Here is a 15,079-nt window from a genome sequence, read left to right as displayed (position 1 = left end):
ATGTGTTTGTGTGTTTTGTGTGTGTATGTGTGTGTGTTTGTGTGTATGTGTTTGTGTGTGTATGGTGTATGTGTGTTTGTGTGTGTGTGTTTGTGTGTTTGTGTGTGTGTGTATGGTGTGTGTGTGGGTATGGTGTGTGTGTGTGTGTGTGTGTGTGTGTGTGTGTGTGTGTGTGTGTGTTTGGAGAAATTCCTTTGGCTGGGAGGTGATGGTGCACACCTTTAATTTCAGCACTCAGGAGGCAGAGGCAGGCAGATCTCTGTGAATTCAAGGCCTGCCAAGGACCAGCTTCAGCTTGGGAAGGGTTCCTGAGAGAAAGCAGCCAAAGAACAACTCAGAGTCAATAGGGGGGTACAAGCTGACAGCCTTTGTTCTGCTCCTGACAGCTTTTTGAAGATCATGCACTGGAGACACAAAAGCTGCAGATTCCTCCTCAACAGAAGTGGACCCCACACTAGAATTACTCACATCCATGATCTCATGATGTAGGGCATCCACATCCAAAGCCAAGTAAAAACAGCTCCAGCGCCCTTTAAATGAGACTGAATTTTAGACCAGGCACGTTCAGAGGTGTTACACCCCAAGGGGCTTACACAGACCCAACGAAACAGGCATTGCACTGACCCTAATATTTTGAATTTGATTTCCCATAAATAGAACAGCTTCACCTAGAGTATTAGCCTAACCTGGAGTGCTATTGACTGGATAACTGATCTATATGATATGCTGTGTGAATCTCTTCATCCAAAGGTGTAGTGGATAAGGCAAACCTGGAAATCACACACACCTACTGAGGCTGTGATCCCCTATATCCGGGCTGTTACAAATCTTTTGACTCTCTTGAAAGACAAAGTGGCTCTATGCAAAAGCCTCTATACCAGAGTTAGAGAAACATGAGCTAGTAACGTGGAGTAGGTCTCTCCTGGCCACCCAACTGGAGATGACTGAGGGCTTCCAGGACCTCCGTTGTTTGGTCAGGAAAGTTGGAGATCTCTGTTGGGGATCTCTGTATCGCTTTTGATGACTGGTCTCTCTCATCTTCCTTTCTAGGAGGAAACAAACCTGTAGAAGAGTCACAACCAGGATGGAGAGGGGTAATGCATATGTTAAGGCTGTAACATGTTTGATTGGCAGCATATCAGTGGTCCATTGTTATAGACCTAGGAAAGAGGCAAGGGTGTTTGAGGAATTTAGCCCTGGAAGAAATCCTTTGACTGGGAAGTTACCCGTGTTTCATTAAGGGAAGCAGAGAGCAGAGTTGAGATTTATTTATTTTGTCTGCTTTAGGTAGATGAGGAAGAAGATACCGTGCTAATTATGTATCTGGGATAGGAAATAACAACTTGCCTGTGAGAAACTGGCTTAAGTAAATAGTAATATTTTATTTTTAAAGATTTATTTATGTGTGTGAGTGTATATGTGTATGTAGCTATCTTCAGACACAGCAGAAGAGGGCATCAGATCTCATTACAGATGGTTGTGAGCCACCATGTGGTTGCTGGGATTTGAACTCAGAACCTCTGGGAGAGCAGTCAGTGCTCTTAACCACTGAGCCATCTCTCCAGCCCCATTATTTAATTCTTAATTAATAAAATAATACTAGAGCTGGTCCTTGTCCTGCAGATGTCATTCTTGTCTGACCTAGGGAAAGGGGCTTTACTTACCTGCCACCACTGCAGCCAGCCACCTTGCATGTCTATCTGAGCCTGGCAGTTCCCTCTTCTCTGCATGTGTGTCCCCTTGGCTGTGTGTTACCTCAACCTGGCTGGTGGCAACGGGTGGGGTGCCATCCACCGGAGGAGAAGAGGCAAAGGTGCCTGGTGGTGCCCTGCCAGCAGGGCCTTACTTAGGTCCTCCATCTTGAATAGGGAAAAGCCCTTGTGCAACCACATTGCCACCATTACAGGCCATTGACTGTGTAAAGTCAGCACAGAGGTGGACAAAATCTCTAATATTTCCAGAATGCCTTGTAAGCCCAAGCAGGTCTCTGCAGGTTTTATTGGTATTTTCATAACCTAATTGTCTCACAATATACTTGCCACCTCTTCCAAATCGAAAGCAACACCAGGATGGGGTGGCTTGTCTTCCCATTCAGTTTCACTTTCAGGAACAGCAAGATTTGCCTGTAAGGCCTTCACCCAGGCAGGGTGGGGCTGACGGTGGCAGCCTTAGCAAAGGCGTAGTAGTTTCCATCAAACTAATCAAATTGGGAGTGAATTGGCTTCACCTTCACTGAGGCTGGTTCGTCTTTAAGGTTTGCTTAATCATGTTTCACAAGAAAAGAGTGTGCTCAGGGATTTCTTCACCCTCGTGTGTCTGCACCCACTTGCAAAGGTTTTTACCAACCTTATGCCATGTATCATGGCTCAATGCCTCCTTTTCAGGGAACCTTGGATTAACTTTCTGTATGAACTCCAAGAATTATTAGGAAAGTCTTGTCTGCATCATGACATCTTTCTTACCAACAACCTTTTTCAAATACCTTAACATATACTTCTCTGCTTTTTGCTTGACCCATTCTTATTTACCAAATCTTTATTCCTTTACCCAGCTCTATCTAACACTGGGAGGTTCAAGACACCCTAAGTGAAATCTGTCCCAAACCAAACTTACCCAAAATATTTACCTTCCCTTGTCTCAGTCCCTGTTCCTGGCACCACCTGCCAAGGACCACCCTCAGCTTAGAGAGAGGTTCCTGAGAGAAGAGGTGTTTGAAAGCAGCCAAAGAACAGCTCAAAGTCAATAGGGGGGTACAAGCTGACGGCCTTTGTTCTGCTCCATACGGCCTTCTGAAGATCTCCAGACAGCTCAGCTCTCACAAACCAAAGCCCAGTCTTTCATTTATATATCAATTCAATTGTCCATCCCAGGTTCCCCTTTGATTATCCCACCAATCAGCATTTTATTTTTAACTTAGCAAAACTTGACCCCCAGGAAAAGTCAGCAAACACATTTGTTTTAACATTGCAAATGAATTCAGAGATCTGCCTGCCTTTGTAAGCACAGACAATAAGCTAGTTGGTTGGGATCCGGCTCTGAGATCAGCACATCTGGGCTTCAGTTTGCTCTGTCCCAGGCTGACCTTGGTCTCAGGAATCTGCCTGCCTTTTTAATCTTTCTAACAAGCTGGCTAATAGTACAGCTGCCTCTGTTCTTTTAGGTCTCTGAAACCCCTCATATAATTCATATCACATCCTTATACTTTGCACAGTTGAGAAATTATATTTTTTTTAAGCTCATGTTTTCAGAGTTCTTTCCCACAGCCTTAGGGTTGACTTGCAGGTCACAGCATTAGTTTTTTTGTTTTGTTTTTTGGTTTTTTGTTTTGTTTTTGTTTTTACTAAGGACATAGATACTCCCTGACCTCCCAAACTCGTGCTGTCTCTAATTATCATGGAGTCATTAACCTTGATAGAGAGGACATTCCCCGATAACCTTGGCAGGGAAACAATTTCCCCAAAGAGCAACATGAAGTAAAAAGTATATTTTTTATACAAACAATCCTCACACCCAGCACCTCTCAATACTCAAGGAGCCTATGTTCTTCTGGCTCTGTTCCAGGGTCAGAAAACCATGTCACACTGTCCCTTCCTAGGCCAAGCAGGACACAGCAGAGCCAGCCTGATCTACAGAGTTCCAGGACAGCCAAGACTACACAGAGAAACCCTGTCTTGAAAAACTAAGGAAGAAAAAAAGGGAAGGAAAGGAAGGAAGGGAGAGAGGGAAGAAGGAAGGGAGGGAAGGAGGGAGGGAAGGAGGGAAGGAAGGAAGGAAGGAAGGAAGGAAGGAAGGAAGGAGAGAAGGGACTTTGGAGTATCTCTAAAAAGTTTTAGACACTGGACACTCATTCTTTGGCCCTGAGGTCCTGGGCAAACCACCTGAAAGTGGAACTCTGTTCTCAAATGGTCATCTACTTAGACTTTGCCCCTGTTGTTTTCTCTCCACCCTGCTCACTGCCCTCCTCACCCTGAGCGGTTACCTCAGAAACTGGCACCTGGCTTTGTCTAGGGTTTAACTTCCTCACAGCTGTTTGTTTCCCACATTCCTTGAAACCAGGTCACCTGCCTCCCCAAGGCCACATCTGAGGTTAAGGCCTGGCTCTGCCCTCACCCACCTTCCTCTGTTGTTCCCTCAGGGTGCTTGGATTCTCTGTGCATTGACCACATCTCCAGAGATCCTCCTCCTAGAGCATTGCAGCCAGGCCTTGAAGGCAGAATATCCTGACACCAGGAATACTACAATGCATCCTAAACTTCTGGCCCACTGACATCCTGAGCAGGGCCTAAGCCATTTACTTCTCTACTTTCTCTAGTTACCAGTGCCTGTGGCCTCATCCATCCCTGTCCTCCTTGGGTCCCACAGTCTATTACTTCAACCACTTGTTCGACTTCTTCAGCTCACCTTTATCTTCCTGACCACCCCCCTCCCAGATGCATCTAACATGCTTTCCCTGAGCAGACCCTACACTGGAGGAATCCGCCTAGGAGACTGGGCCCCCAGGTCAAGAGCCATCCACCTCAGCACTGCCAACTCTGCTGTCCTGGTACTATGGTAGCCACCGTTGGGCACACAGACTACCCTGCCTAAACTTAATCTTTGCTTTCCCTTAGGTATACTTCTTTTCTTCCTCCTCTGTGGACAGAAACTTCAAACCCATTTAGACATCCTAGTCTTCATTGAAAGGGGCACACTAGAGCAAGGTGCCCATGACTTAATTCCAACACTTGGGAGGCAGAGGTAGGGTGGATCTCTGTGAGGTTCAGACTAGCCTGGTCTACGTAGCTAGTTGCAAGCCAGACAGGGTCACATAGTGAGAGACCATCTTAAAAAATACAATAGAAAGAGAAGGACATATTTGGGTCTATTTCTCCACCTCTTCCTGACCAGTTGTCTACACTCTGCCTCCATTTCCCTACCTTCTGATTCATTGTTCTACAGCCATTGGGCTCCTGACTCATGGTGCTGGTGGATGCCACACAGTGTTAACTGTGACACAGCTACCCCATTCCTCCCTGTGACCATTATTCTCTTGGTTATCCCCTCCCATGACCCTCAAGATTCTGTATGACCTCTTAATGCGCTTTGCTCTCTAACCTTTGTCAAATGCTGTCTTACAAATCTAAACCAGGTTCATCCAACTGCCAGCTGCTCAAGGTCTCCTTGGTTGGTTGGTTTGGTCTGAGACAGGCTCTATGTATCCCTATGCTTGCCTGTAATTCTATGTAGACCAGGCTGGCCTAAACTTTACAGATTTCTGTCCACACCCGGCCCTTTGGGACTCTGGTTCAAATGGTACAGGAGATAAAACGAGGGGCTTCTTGAGGGCAAAGCAAATGCTCTCTATTTAGCAGCACCCAAGCCCTAACTATGCTCAGTGTCTACAAGAACTGAATTACTTTCCCTTGAACCCACTTCCCGTGTCTCCTAATCTCAACAAATAGTAGCCCCCGTCTTGCCCCAGATATCAGGACCCATCAGATAAAATTATTATTCGTGGGCTAGAAAGTGATTTTGGAGCCAGCGAGAAAGCCCGGCTGCCAGCGCTCCAAAACCGCCACTCTGCGCTCTGGCTTCACTGGTCGCGGGTCCCAATACGGAACAGAACCAGAGAATGAAAGACACAGGACACAGGGAACACAACCGCACACAGCCCCACACTTCGCACGCCCATCCGTGGACGTGGACCGCACAGAGCCCCGCCCCGTCGCGCGGTCCACCCAGCAGCCAATGGAAACCGCAGGTAGGCCGTCACTCAAACTATAGCCGGGGTGCCCCGCTGTCCTACGCCCACCCGCGAGCCGCGTCTGTTTCCTCCACCTCGACCAATAGGCACTGCCTACGTAAGCCGGGGGCCGGGCGGCGCGGCCCACAGCGCGGGCGCGGGGCTTCTAACCACGTCGCAGTCTCCTAACGCAGGCGTTGTTGGTCGTGTCTCAACTGACGGGAGGTAAAATGGGGGCTGTAACAGCCAGGCGCTGCGTCGAGTGGCTGCTGGGCCTCTACTTCGTCTCGCACATCCCCATCACGATGTTCATCGACCTGCAGGCGTTGCTGCCGCCCGAACTCTACCCGCAGGAGGTGAGGCTCAGGGGTCCCCACGTGGCCATCCCGATTTTTGTTGGCTCCGTGCCTGACTTCGACTCCAGCCGGCTGTCCCAAGCCGTTGATCACCGCTTTGTTCTTTTCAGAGCAGAACTGAGGGTGCAACCCAATGGTAGGGCGCATGTCTAGGAGGTCCTGGCTTCGAGCCCCATGTACTCGCCAAACCTTTGCAAACCCTTTGCCTGGGTATACTTCGCTCCCATGGTTCTACCTACAGCACGTGGCTGAGGGAAGTTGCCTGGGTGAACCAGCGTCTGTCACTTGTTGGATCTGTTGTGTTTGAATGGGCTCTAAAAGTCCAGTGTAATCCCAAGGGGGGTGGGGAGAACCCCACGTAGAATAAAGTGACTGAAGGGTTAGCCCTTGGTTCGTGCTGCATAGCAACCGTACACTTCTGGGTCTGAATCTAGCTTGAGCAGCAGTTGAGGAAATGCCGCTTTTTCAAGTCCGTTGTTTAAATTGAGTTTGAAGATGAGCTACCATTCCCTGCGCATTGGAGAGCATTCTTTGACCCAAACTTGAGGGACCTCACCACTTTATCTGGATCTGTAAACTCCATAGAATTCTGCATGCTTCTCCAATCTGCTGACTGACTTACCACCTAAAGATTTGATTTTTATCTCTAAAACGCTCTTTAAATTTTTCTTCTCTGCAGGGCAGTTCTTAATCCATAAATTCTAAATGGTGTCTGCAAATGACGTGTGCCTTGTGTCCTCTGAGAGGGCATGGCACTGGAACTGTCACCAGAGTTAGGATCAGCAATGTCACCCCCATTCCCTTGAGGTTTCTTTTTGGTTTGTTTGTGGAACCACACACTTATGAAGACCTTTGATCCACCGGGGAACCCGTAGGTAGTGTGTGGCAAGAGCACTGGTCTGTGGAGCTGCTTTCCCAAGAACTAACCGGCTGCCTATCTGGGCATGTTGAGGGCCCTGTGGCTCCTACTTTTTACCCCCCTAAAATAATAATCGTTCATTTGAGTACACTGCAAGAGGACCTCGGGCCAGACCAGTAACTGACATACCACCTGTATGTACCCACAGCTTTAGATTGTAAAGTCCAAGGCTCCTTGGTGAAAAACATTTGCCAGCATGCACGAAGCCCTGGATCAAATCCCAGCATCAAGTCAGTGTGTCTGCCTATCATGTTGTAGATTTGTTTCACTTCTCTAAAACACTGTCATAAATGCAGTGGCTTACTTTACCCCAACCTTATTCTTAGGCTGCTTGGAGGTTAGAAATTTAGAATGGTAGGTCTTGGACTCAAAGGCAGACTCTGCTCCTTACCTCTTCCAGTTTCGTGGTGGCCACCAGTGGGTTTGCAGAGCTGCGGATTACACTCAAGACCTCACGCTTGATATGCACACAGTTTACCCACTGAGCTACAGGTCTGGACCTTTCTTAGGTTGTGGCCCTTTCATTGCAGTCTCTGCAGGTCATCCATCATATTGTGATTTCATCTGTATTCACATCTCTCTGTGCCTTTCATAAGGTCACTTGTAATTCATTAGGACCCACCATGTAACCCAGGAAACCTCCCCTTTGAATATCCTTCTATACATCTGTGGTCCTGTTGGTCATGGGTTAGGACATGATACCTTTGAATGCTGTCCGTCTGCTGCCACAGAAGGACCGGAAAACTAAAGAGACAATCAAAACTTGCACTAGCTATAGCTGGCCGTGAAGAAGGGGAGTCACCACTTCTTTGGGGTTTGGTAGCAGTGGAGTAAAACCCAGGGCTTTGCATATTGAATTGAGCTGTACTGGATTTATAGGCATCACCTGGTTTGAGTGACAGGTTTTTGTTTTTTTTTTTACACTAGGGCTTCACTCCTTTGAAAAGCCTGCCTCTGCTTCCCTGGCAATTCCTGGTTTATCTTCAGGCTGCCTGTATCTATCCTTGCTCACCACTCCTGAAATACTAAATGTGACCAGCATCATTCAGACCACCATTTAAGCATTTTATTTTTGTTTGTTTTTCAAGATGTCTCACTGTGTAGCTCTGGCTGTCCTGTAACTCAGTATCTAGGCCAGACTGGTCTCAAACTCACAGAATTCTCCTGCCTCTACCTCCCAAATACTTAAAGCTTATTGCACCATGCCCAATCTCATATTTGACCTGATGAACTTTGAGCTTCCTGTTAATTACTTTTATTCTCATGTTGTAATTGTCATCTCAGAATAATGTTGACTGCCTCAGTCTGTTAACCTAGGCCCAGTCCTGGAAGCTTCTAGCCTCTGGACAATCTAACCTAGGCTCAGCCTCTGAGACTTCCTGCTGAATAAGCTCACCCTTTCCAGCTCTTCCTGGACTCTCACTGGCTGGTTCACTCGGCCGTCTGACTCAGACTCCTCTCAAGCTGACTTCTCAGTCTGGGCCTCCTGAAATCATCTGCTTGGCCTTAAACTATCACTGGCAATCTGTTCTAACCTGGCTCCTTCTCATGCTCTGTCTACAGTAGCTTGTTCTCTCTGCAACCAGTCTCTGTAAAACTCTCCCAGTAGACCCGCCTCTCTCCTTCCTCCCTTTTCTCTCTCTGCTCTGTCTCAAGTGGCTTCCCTTCCCTTTCCTAGTGAGTTGGGCAGATCCTATTGTCAAATCTTTCTCTGATTCATCACTTTGCCACTCAATTAGGTATCACTTTCAAACATAGGTGCTTCATTTTACAAACTAAGTTTACCTTCGTTGTTTGGGATGAGAGGTAGGTTCTGATGGTGTGTCTGTACTCCAGCCAGAGGGAGTAAAATTGTGTGCTAAGGGCTGAGCTACACAATGGCTAGAGACAGTTTTCATGATAAATAACAACCTCGGGGATCACAGTGTGATCAAATGTCCTACAACAACTTCCAGCATAGGGATGTAGTCATGCACATGGTGCTAGGTTTCATGTCTAACCCTTTACCTCTGTCCCCTTTTGCCTTTTGCAATTTTATTACCGTGTGTGGGAGTACATGCTGCAATGCATATATGGAGGTCACAGGACAATTTGTGGGTCAGTTCTTCTCTTCTTCTACCTTTATAGGAGTTTTGGGCATTGAATTTCGGTTACCAGGTTTGTGTACCAAAAACTTTACCCAGAGAACCATCTTGCTGGCCCTGCCTTATGTACTGGCCCAAAACTGTGCGTTTCTGTTGTTGATTATTAAAAGCATAAGCCTGCAGCACCCTGCCTTGGAAGACCATCCCGTTCCCATCTTGTTGTTTTTGGATGGAGGAGTGATTTTGTTGCTTCTCCATGAAGAAAATAATAGCCCGTGACTTGAGTCAGCCTCAGTGTCCTGAATGCTACCTGAACTTATAAAGAGTTCTGTGGAACTGCAAGACCGTCTCTATAAAATAGCAAAGCAGAAATTTACAACTGCCCCTTCCCAAGAACAGTAAATCACTAAAACGTATTATCTAGAGGTTTTTTTCCTAAAAATGTAGATGGCCTCGGCAGTTGGACTGAAATTTGCAAGCTAAATTTTTTTTTTTTTTTGCTGTTGTTTTAATCAAATCACATGAGCTAAATAAAAACCATTCTGATACAGCTAAAAGACTTGAGTTTGGGTTTAAATAGGGAAGATTTTGTAGTATCTCTTGCAGCTGAGAGAACCCATTCTGTTAAAATAAGAAAAATGTGTGAGCCTGTAGGTCTGCAGGATTCAGTAGCCATGAGTTCAGAAAGATGTTGTGTCTCAGGTAGGGTGTAGTGTAAATGGAAAGTTTCTTCTTTTCACCTTGGGGTTGGGGCTTAAGTGAAGAGCAGTTGCATGCTTACATTGGTTAAACTGGAGCATCCTCAGGTCTGGACAAGCCAGCCTCCTTCACCAGTTCGCGGCTGGTGTACAGGCCACTGTGTTAACTCACTGCCGCTGAACACCACAGAAAGGTCACTGGCACTATTTTACCAGATGAGCAAATAGTGTGGTGCTGTTAAGGGTCTGGCTCAGAGCCAGGCCCTGGGCCTCCACTCTTGAAGCCCCCAGCACCCTGCTGGGGACCTTGTCTTTGTCATCCACGCACTCTGTCCAGGCTGTTCTGGCAGCAGGTAGGTGGTAGACCCCTATGGGGGCCAACAGATTGGGAGTGGGGCAGCCAGCTTTGCAGATCTTATCCTACAACCTCTCAGCAGACCTGCGGAGCAGGCAAACCGCAGACATGGTTTACAGCAACATTCACATACTCCCCTCTGAAGTAGATCTTCCAAGCTAGTAGCTGTGAAGTGAAGCCCTGTGTGCTGATGCACAGCTCTATTCCCAGCACCCAGGAAGTGGAGGGTCAGGAGTTCAACGCCAGTCTAAGCTAGAGAGACCCTGTTCTCAAAAAACAAAATGCGGGGTTGGGGATTTAGCTCAGTGGTAGAGTGCTTACCTAGGAAGCACAAGGCCCTGGGTTTGGTCCCCAGCTCCGAAAAAGAGAACAAAAAAAAAAAAAAAATGCAAAGGAAAAAAAAAAGAATACAGTCTAACCTGCTAAATTTACAGATGAGGAAGTGGAGTCTCCAGAGGGCTGATTTAACCTTTACTGCCCTGAAGAGTGCTCAGGAGGCAGGGACATTGCCAAGAATGAAAGTTATATGTGCTGATGCCTATGACCCCAGCTGATGCCTATGACAAGAGCTTTTCTGTGTTTCACAGTAGCCAGCCTGTCTTTGCTGTTACTTGGTGTTGGTTTGTTGGTTGGTTTGTTTTTGAGATAAGTCTCCTGTAGCTCAGACCTAACCTCCAGCTAGGCTTGCCTTGAACTCCCCCACCCCCGTCCTCCTGCTCCATCTTCCAAGTGCTGGGATTGCTATGTGCCACAACATAACAGCCTTTATCTTCTGATTAAAAATTAACACAAAAATATCTCTAGATTTTCCATTATAAGATAAACACACTGAAGCTGCCTTTATCCACCATATCCCAACACTTAGTTTGCTTTGAAGCTGTAAGAGTGCCACCTCCAGGCTATTTTTTGTAATGTTAATTTGTTTTTTTTTTTTGTTTTTTTGTTTTTTTTTTTTATTTTATGTAGATAAATACATTGTAGCTGCCTTCAGACATGCCAGAAGAGGGCATCAGATCCCATTACGGATGGTTGTGAGCCACCATGTGGTTGCTGGGATTTGAACTCAGGACCTCTGGAAGAGCAGTCAGTGCTCTTAACCACTGAGCCATCTCTCCAGCCCCCGTTAATTTGTTTTTGAGACAAGATGTCACTAGCCCAGGTTAGCCTTTACCAAGTATGTAGCTGAGGATGGCCTGGATTCAGGATGAATGACAGCACCCAGCCCCTAGCTTCTGGCTCCTCTAAAGCACAGGTTGGACAGCTGCAGTCTCACCTGTAAGCACGTCATCGTGCATCTGCAGCCTTTGATTTGCTAGGTTGATGGTGAGGAACCAGACTGCTGACTCCTGCCCAGCTGGTCTCTTAAAAGATAAATGAGAATAAACGTATTTGTAATATTAGGATTAAAATGCCCATAATAATAATGTCTCCAGAGAGGTTAGATTTACTTCCTTCTCCCCTCCCCCCAAGATAATTCAACTGGTTTCTGCATTTGAAGTATCTCACTTTTGGACTTGGATATGCATTTAAAATATCAGGATGGGTTTTTCACTTCCTTACCAAAAACTGGTAGAGGAATGTAGGTTGATGTCAAGGCAACACATGATTGGACAGTAGAGAGTGGGATGGGGACAAAGTTTTTGTAAGGTGGTAGAGAGGAGGGAGGAGGAGATCAAGATGGAGTCTAAGTTTATCTTGTCTAGGTGGGTGGTTTATATCTTTATCAACTGGCAGTGAATTTATTGTATAGATAAATTGTGGATTGAGAATTTAACATGTAAATCTAATTGCTAAATTACAAGTTTCTGGAACTTTGATTCTACTGGGCTAAAGAGGACAGTGCATGAAAGAGATGGCTGAGAGGCAGTTGGAGCATGGGGATCTGGTTCTGTTGTTTGTGCTGAGTGAGAATACACAGGGCCCGCAGAACAAGATGTGTGTTTGTGTGTCAGGTGTAGTAACTACCGCCTAGGGGACCTCGCAGAGAGGACGGCTAAAAGGGAGACAGCCAGGAGTGGGCAGCTTGGGGACCCCATGGCAGAGCAGCAGCCAGAGCGAGCAGGTCTGACTCGAGGGAACTGATAGCTAATGATCCTTTTTAATTTTTCTACAACAGAGGAACAGCATCCTGAGTAAGGAGCTGACTCTGTAGCTCTAGAGTAACATGCCCAGATTTGTGCTATCACAGAGTTAAGAACAAGTACAGTTGCACTAAAACAGGATTGGAAAAGCCAAGAAAAACTTACTGTGGAGAGCAGGTGACATTTGAATTATGGTTAGTTAAGTTTTTATTAGTGACCACCTAGGCCAATGGTTTTCAACCTGTGGAGGTAACCTTTTAGAAGTCTAATGACTTGCTCACAGGGGTTGCCTAAGACCATTGGAAAACAGATAGTTACATTACGATTCATAACAGTAGCAAAATCACCACTATGAAGTAGCAACAAAAATACTTGTATGGTTGGGGGCCAACTCAAAACGAGGAACTGGGGGTTGGGGATTTAGCTCAGTAGTAGAGCGCTTGCCTGGGTTTGGTCCCCAGCTCCGGAAAAAAAAGAAAAGAAAAAGAAAAACAAAAATGAGGAACTGTATTAAAGGTCACAGCATCAGGAAGGTTGAGAGTCAGTGCTGTAGACATAAGAGCCAGCAGAGTTAAGTGACTGCTGCCACCAGGGCTGCACAAGGGACTCTTAGTCAAGGACATTGGTGCACTGGAGCCACTGAACCTGTGCGGGCCACGAGGCCATACTCACTGTGACCCTATCTTTTTCCAGTTCAGCAACCTGTTGCGGTGGTACTCTAAGGAGTTCAAAGACCCTCTGATGCAGGAGCCCCCTGTGTGGTTCAAGTCCTTCCTGTTTTGTGAGCTTGTGTTCCAGCTGCCTTTCTTTCCCATTGCAGCATATGCCTTCTTCAAAGGTTTGTACAGTGCGGGAAATCCTAGTTTTGCCCAGAAATCTCTTGGAATGAACCCCTGTAGCTAGAAGGATCTAGTATCCACTAGCACATGTGTCACCAGAGACCATTAAACGAGGCTCAGCTGATGTCCTAAGCTGGGCTGATTCAGTAATCTGAAAGTCCCTCATATGAAACCTGAGGCTAAGGACAATCTTGTTCTCTTATTATCCACTACTCACAAACATGTTTTCTTTTATCCTTCGCCTGACTTTCCACCTAGATTAGCATATTGCCTTATAAGCAGGAAGTATCAAGCTAATCCTTGAAGAACTTAACTGCTCATTTATAAGTTATTCCTGGGGTTGGAGAGACCGCTCAGCGGTTAAGAACACTGGCTGCTCTTACATGTTTGGTTGGGAGTCTAGCCTTTAATGGCTGAGCAACCTTCCCAGCCCTACTAACTGCTCTTCTAAAGGACCTCAATTTGGTTTCCAGCACCCATGTGGCAGCTTGTAACCACTCCATAACTCCAGTTCCAGGAGATCCAATACCCTCTTCTGGCCTCAGGACACTGGACACTAAATACATGCAGGGAAAACGCAAACAATAAAATGTATGCCTACTTGTCATCATATGATTAGTGACTTTATGAAGTAGCTGTGCCTGTCCTTGGAAACTAAGCTTATAGAATGGAAAAGCTTTTATCTCCCTGGGATCCTACCTGTGAATCACTTTATGGGTAGCGGGCAGACTGTGACCAGACTGGCTGATGTTTGCTGCCTCTGTTTACTGAGCTTGATGCCAACCCTTACCCTCTCTGAACTGGGTGGGTCCTAGCTGTCATGCAAGCTTACCTGTTGAGCAGTGCAGCACCTGGTTTTCATGTGCATAGTCTGAGTTTCCACAAAGGAGGCAGAACCATTGAACTGAGAGGAGCAGACAAGCAGGGATGATGAGGCAGAGCATATCCCAGACACCCTTGAAGTCGCCACACCTCTCAGCCTAATTACCCTGTTCTCTTCCTCTGCTTCAGGAAGCTGCCGATGGATCCGAATCCCTGCAATCATCTATGCGGTTCACACCATAACAACTTTAATTCCAATCCTCTATACGATTCTCTTTGAGGATTTCTCTAAAGCCATTGCTTTCAAGGGACAAAGACCTGAGAATTTCCGTGAACGACTGACCCTCGTAGGTGTCTATGCCCCCTATTTAATAATCCCCCTTATACTCCTCCTGTTCATGCTTCGGAACCCTTACTACAAGTTTGAGGAGAAAAGAAAGAAAAAATAAGGGACAGCCACTAGCCTGGTAGGAAAGGAAGATCCCACAGCACAGTTGCCTTTTGAACAACACAAGTTGCTGCAGCATTTGAAACACCAACAGCAGTGCATACGAACAAGATAGTGGCAAGGGCCATGCCAAGCCTTCACCTTCCAAGGGCTAAATAGGCCACCAAGTGACAGCAAAATGGTGCCAAAGCTCTACTACAGCACTGCTAAGAACCGACAGCTGAGAAGCCGGATAGCTTCTGACCTAGAGTGCACACACCTAAGTCCTCAACTGGACCTTGATAGCCAACAAATGGGAGCAGTGTCTTGTCTCTTTAGCACCTTTAACATGGTCTCCGGCCCACATGAGTCCAAGCCAGAAATGGGTCACAGTGGAAGGAAGGCACCTCCATTTCTATCTTGAACAGATCACCTGGTCTCTGAGTTATTCTGGCGCTAACTCCATGAACCGCTCTTCCACACGTCTGTCCCTACTCTGGCATCTTGCACCACTGGGCTCCACAGTACATCCATTTGTCCTTCCCATGTGTGAGGGTAACTGACTGTCCAGTGAGTGTCGCTGTTTGTTCCACTGGCTCTCCTTACAGAAACAAAGAGCAGCGGGTGCGAGGCAGTGCTGGTTTTGCTCACAAGCCATATTGCTGTGGTTATTACTGTCTGACTTGTGTGTCCAGTCCAAATAAAGGTAGCTGCTGATCACTGCCTGGTTTGTTGTGTGGATTGGGGGTGGAGTGGGGTGGGGGAAGTTGTAGAAC

The 15,079-nt window shown here is 46.6% G+C and overlaps 1 protein-coding gene across 1 annotated transcript; it reads left to right on the top strand.

The window, feature by feature from the left end:
• The first annotated feature begins 5,936 nt into the window (after nucleotides 1-5,936).
• Tmem97 (transmembrane protein 97) lies at nucleotides 5,937-15,020 on the top strand. The gene is made up of 3 exons (NM_001008334.1): nucleotides 5,937-6,078; nucleotides 12,909-13,053; nucleotides 14,066-15,020. Exons 1-3 carry the CDS (start codon nucleotides 5,953-5,955, stop codon nucleotides 14,323-14,325), a joined length of 531 nt encoding a protein of 176 aa, NP_001008335.1. The 5' UTR covers nucleotides 5,937-5,952; the 3' UTR covers nucleotides 14,326-15,020.
• The last annotated feature ends 59 nt before the right edge of the window (nucleotides 15,021-15,079 follow it).

Source organism: Rattus norvegicus, chromosome 10 (assembly GCF_036323735.1).
Source record: "Rattus norvegicus strain BN/NHsdMcwi chromosome 10, GRCr8, whole genome shotgun sequence".
NCBI lineage: Eukaryota > Metazoa > Chordata > Mammalia > Rodentia > Muridae > Rattus > Rattus norvegicus.
Note: the sequence above shows the minus strand (reverse complement) of the source record. Positions and strands in the feature narration are given on the sequence as shown.

Bases quoted from the DNA above. Each gene is read 5' to 3' on its own strand.
- Tmem97 (NM_001008334.1), top strand. From the start codon at position 5,953: ATGGGGGCTGTAACAGCCAGGCGCTGCGTCGAGTGGCTGCTGGGCCTC. The intron at 6,079-12,908 runs GTGAGGCTCAGG...ATCTTTTTCCAG, and splicing joins CCGAACTCTACCCGCAGGAG to TTCAGCAACCTGTTGCGGTG. The intron at 13,054-14,065 runs GTTTGTACAGTG...CCTCTGCTTCAG, and splicing joins AGCATATGCCTTCTTCAAAG to GAAGCTGCCGATGGATCCGA.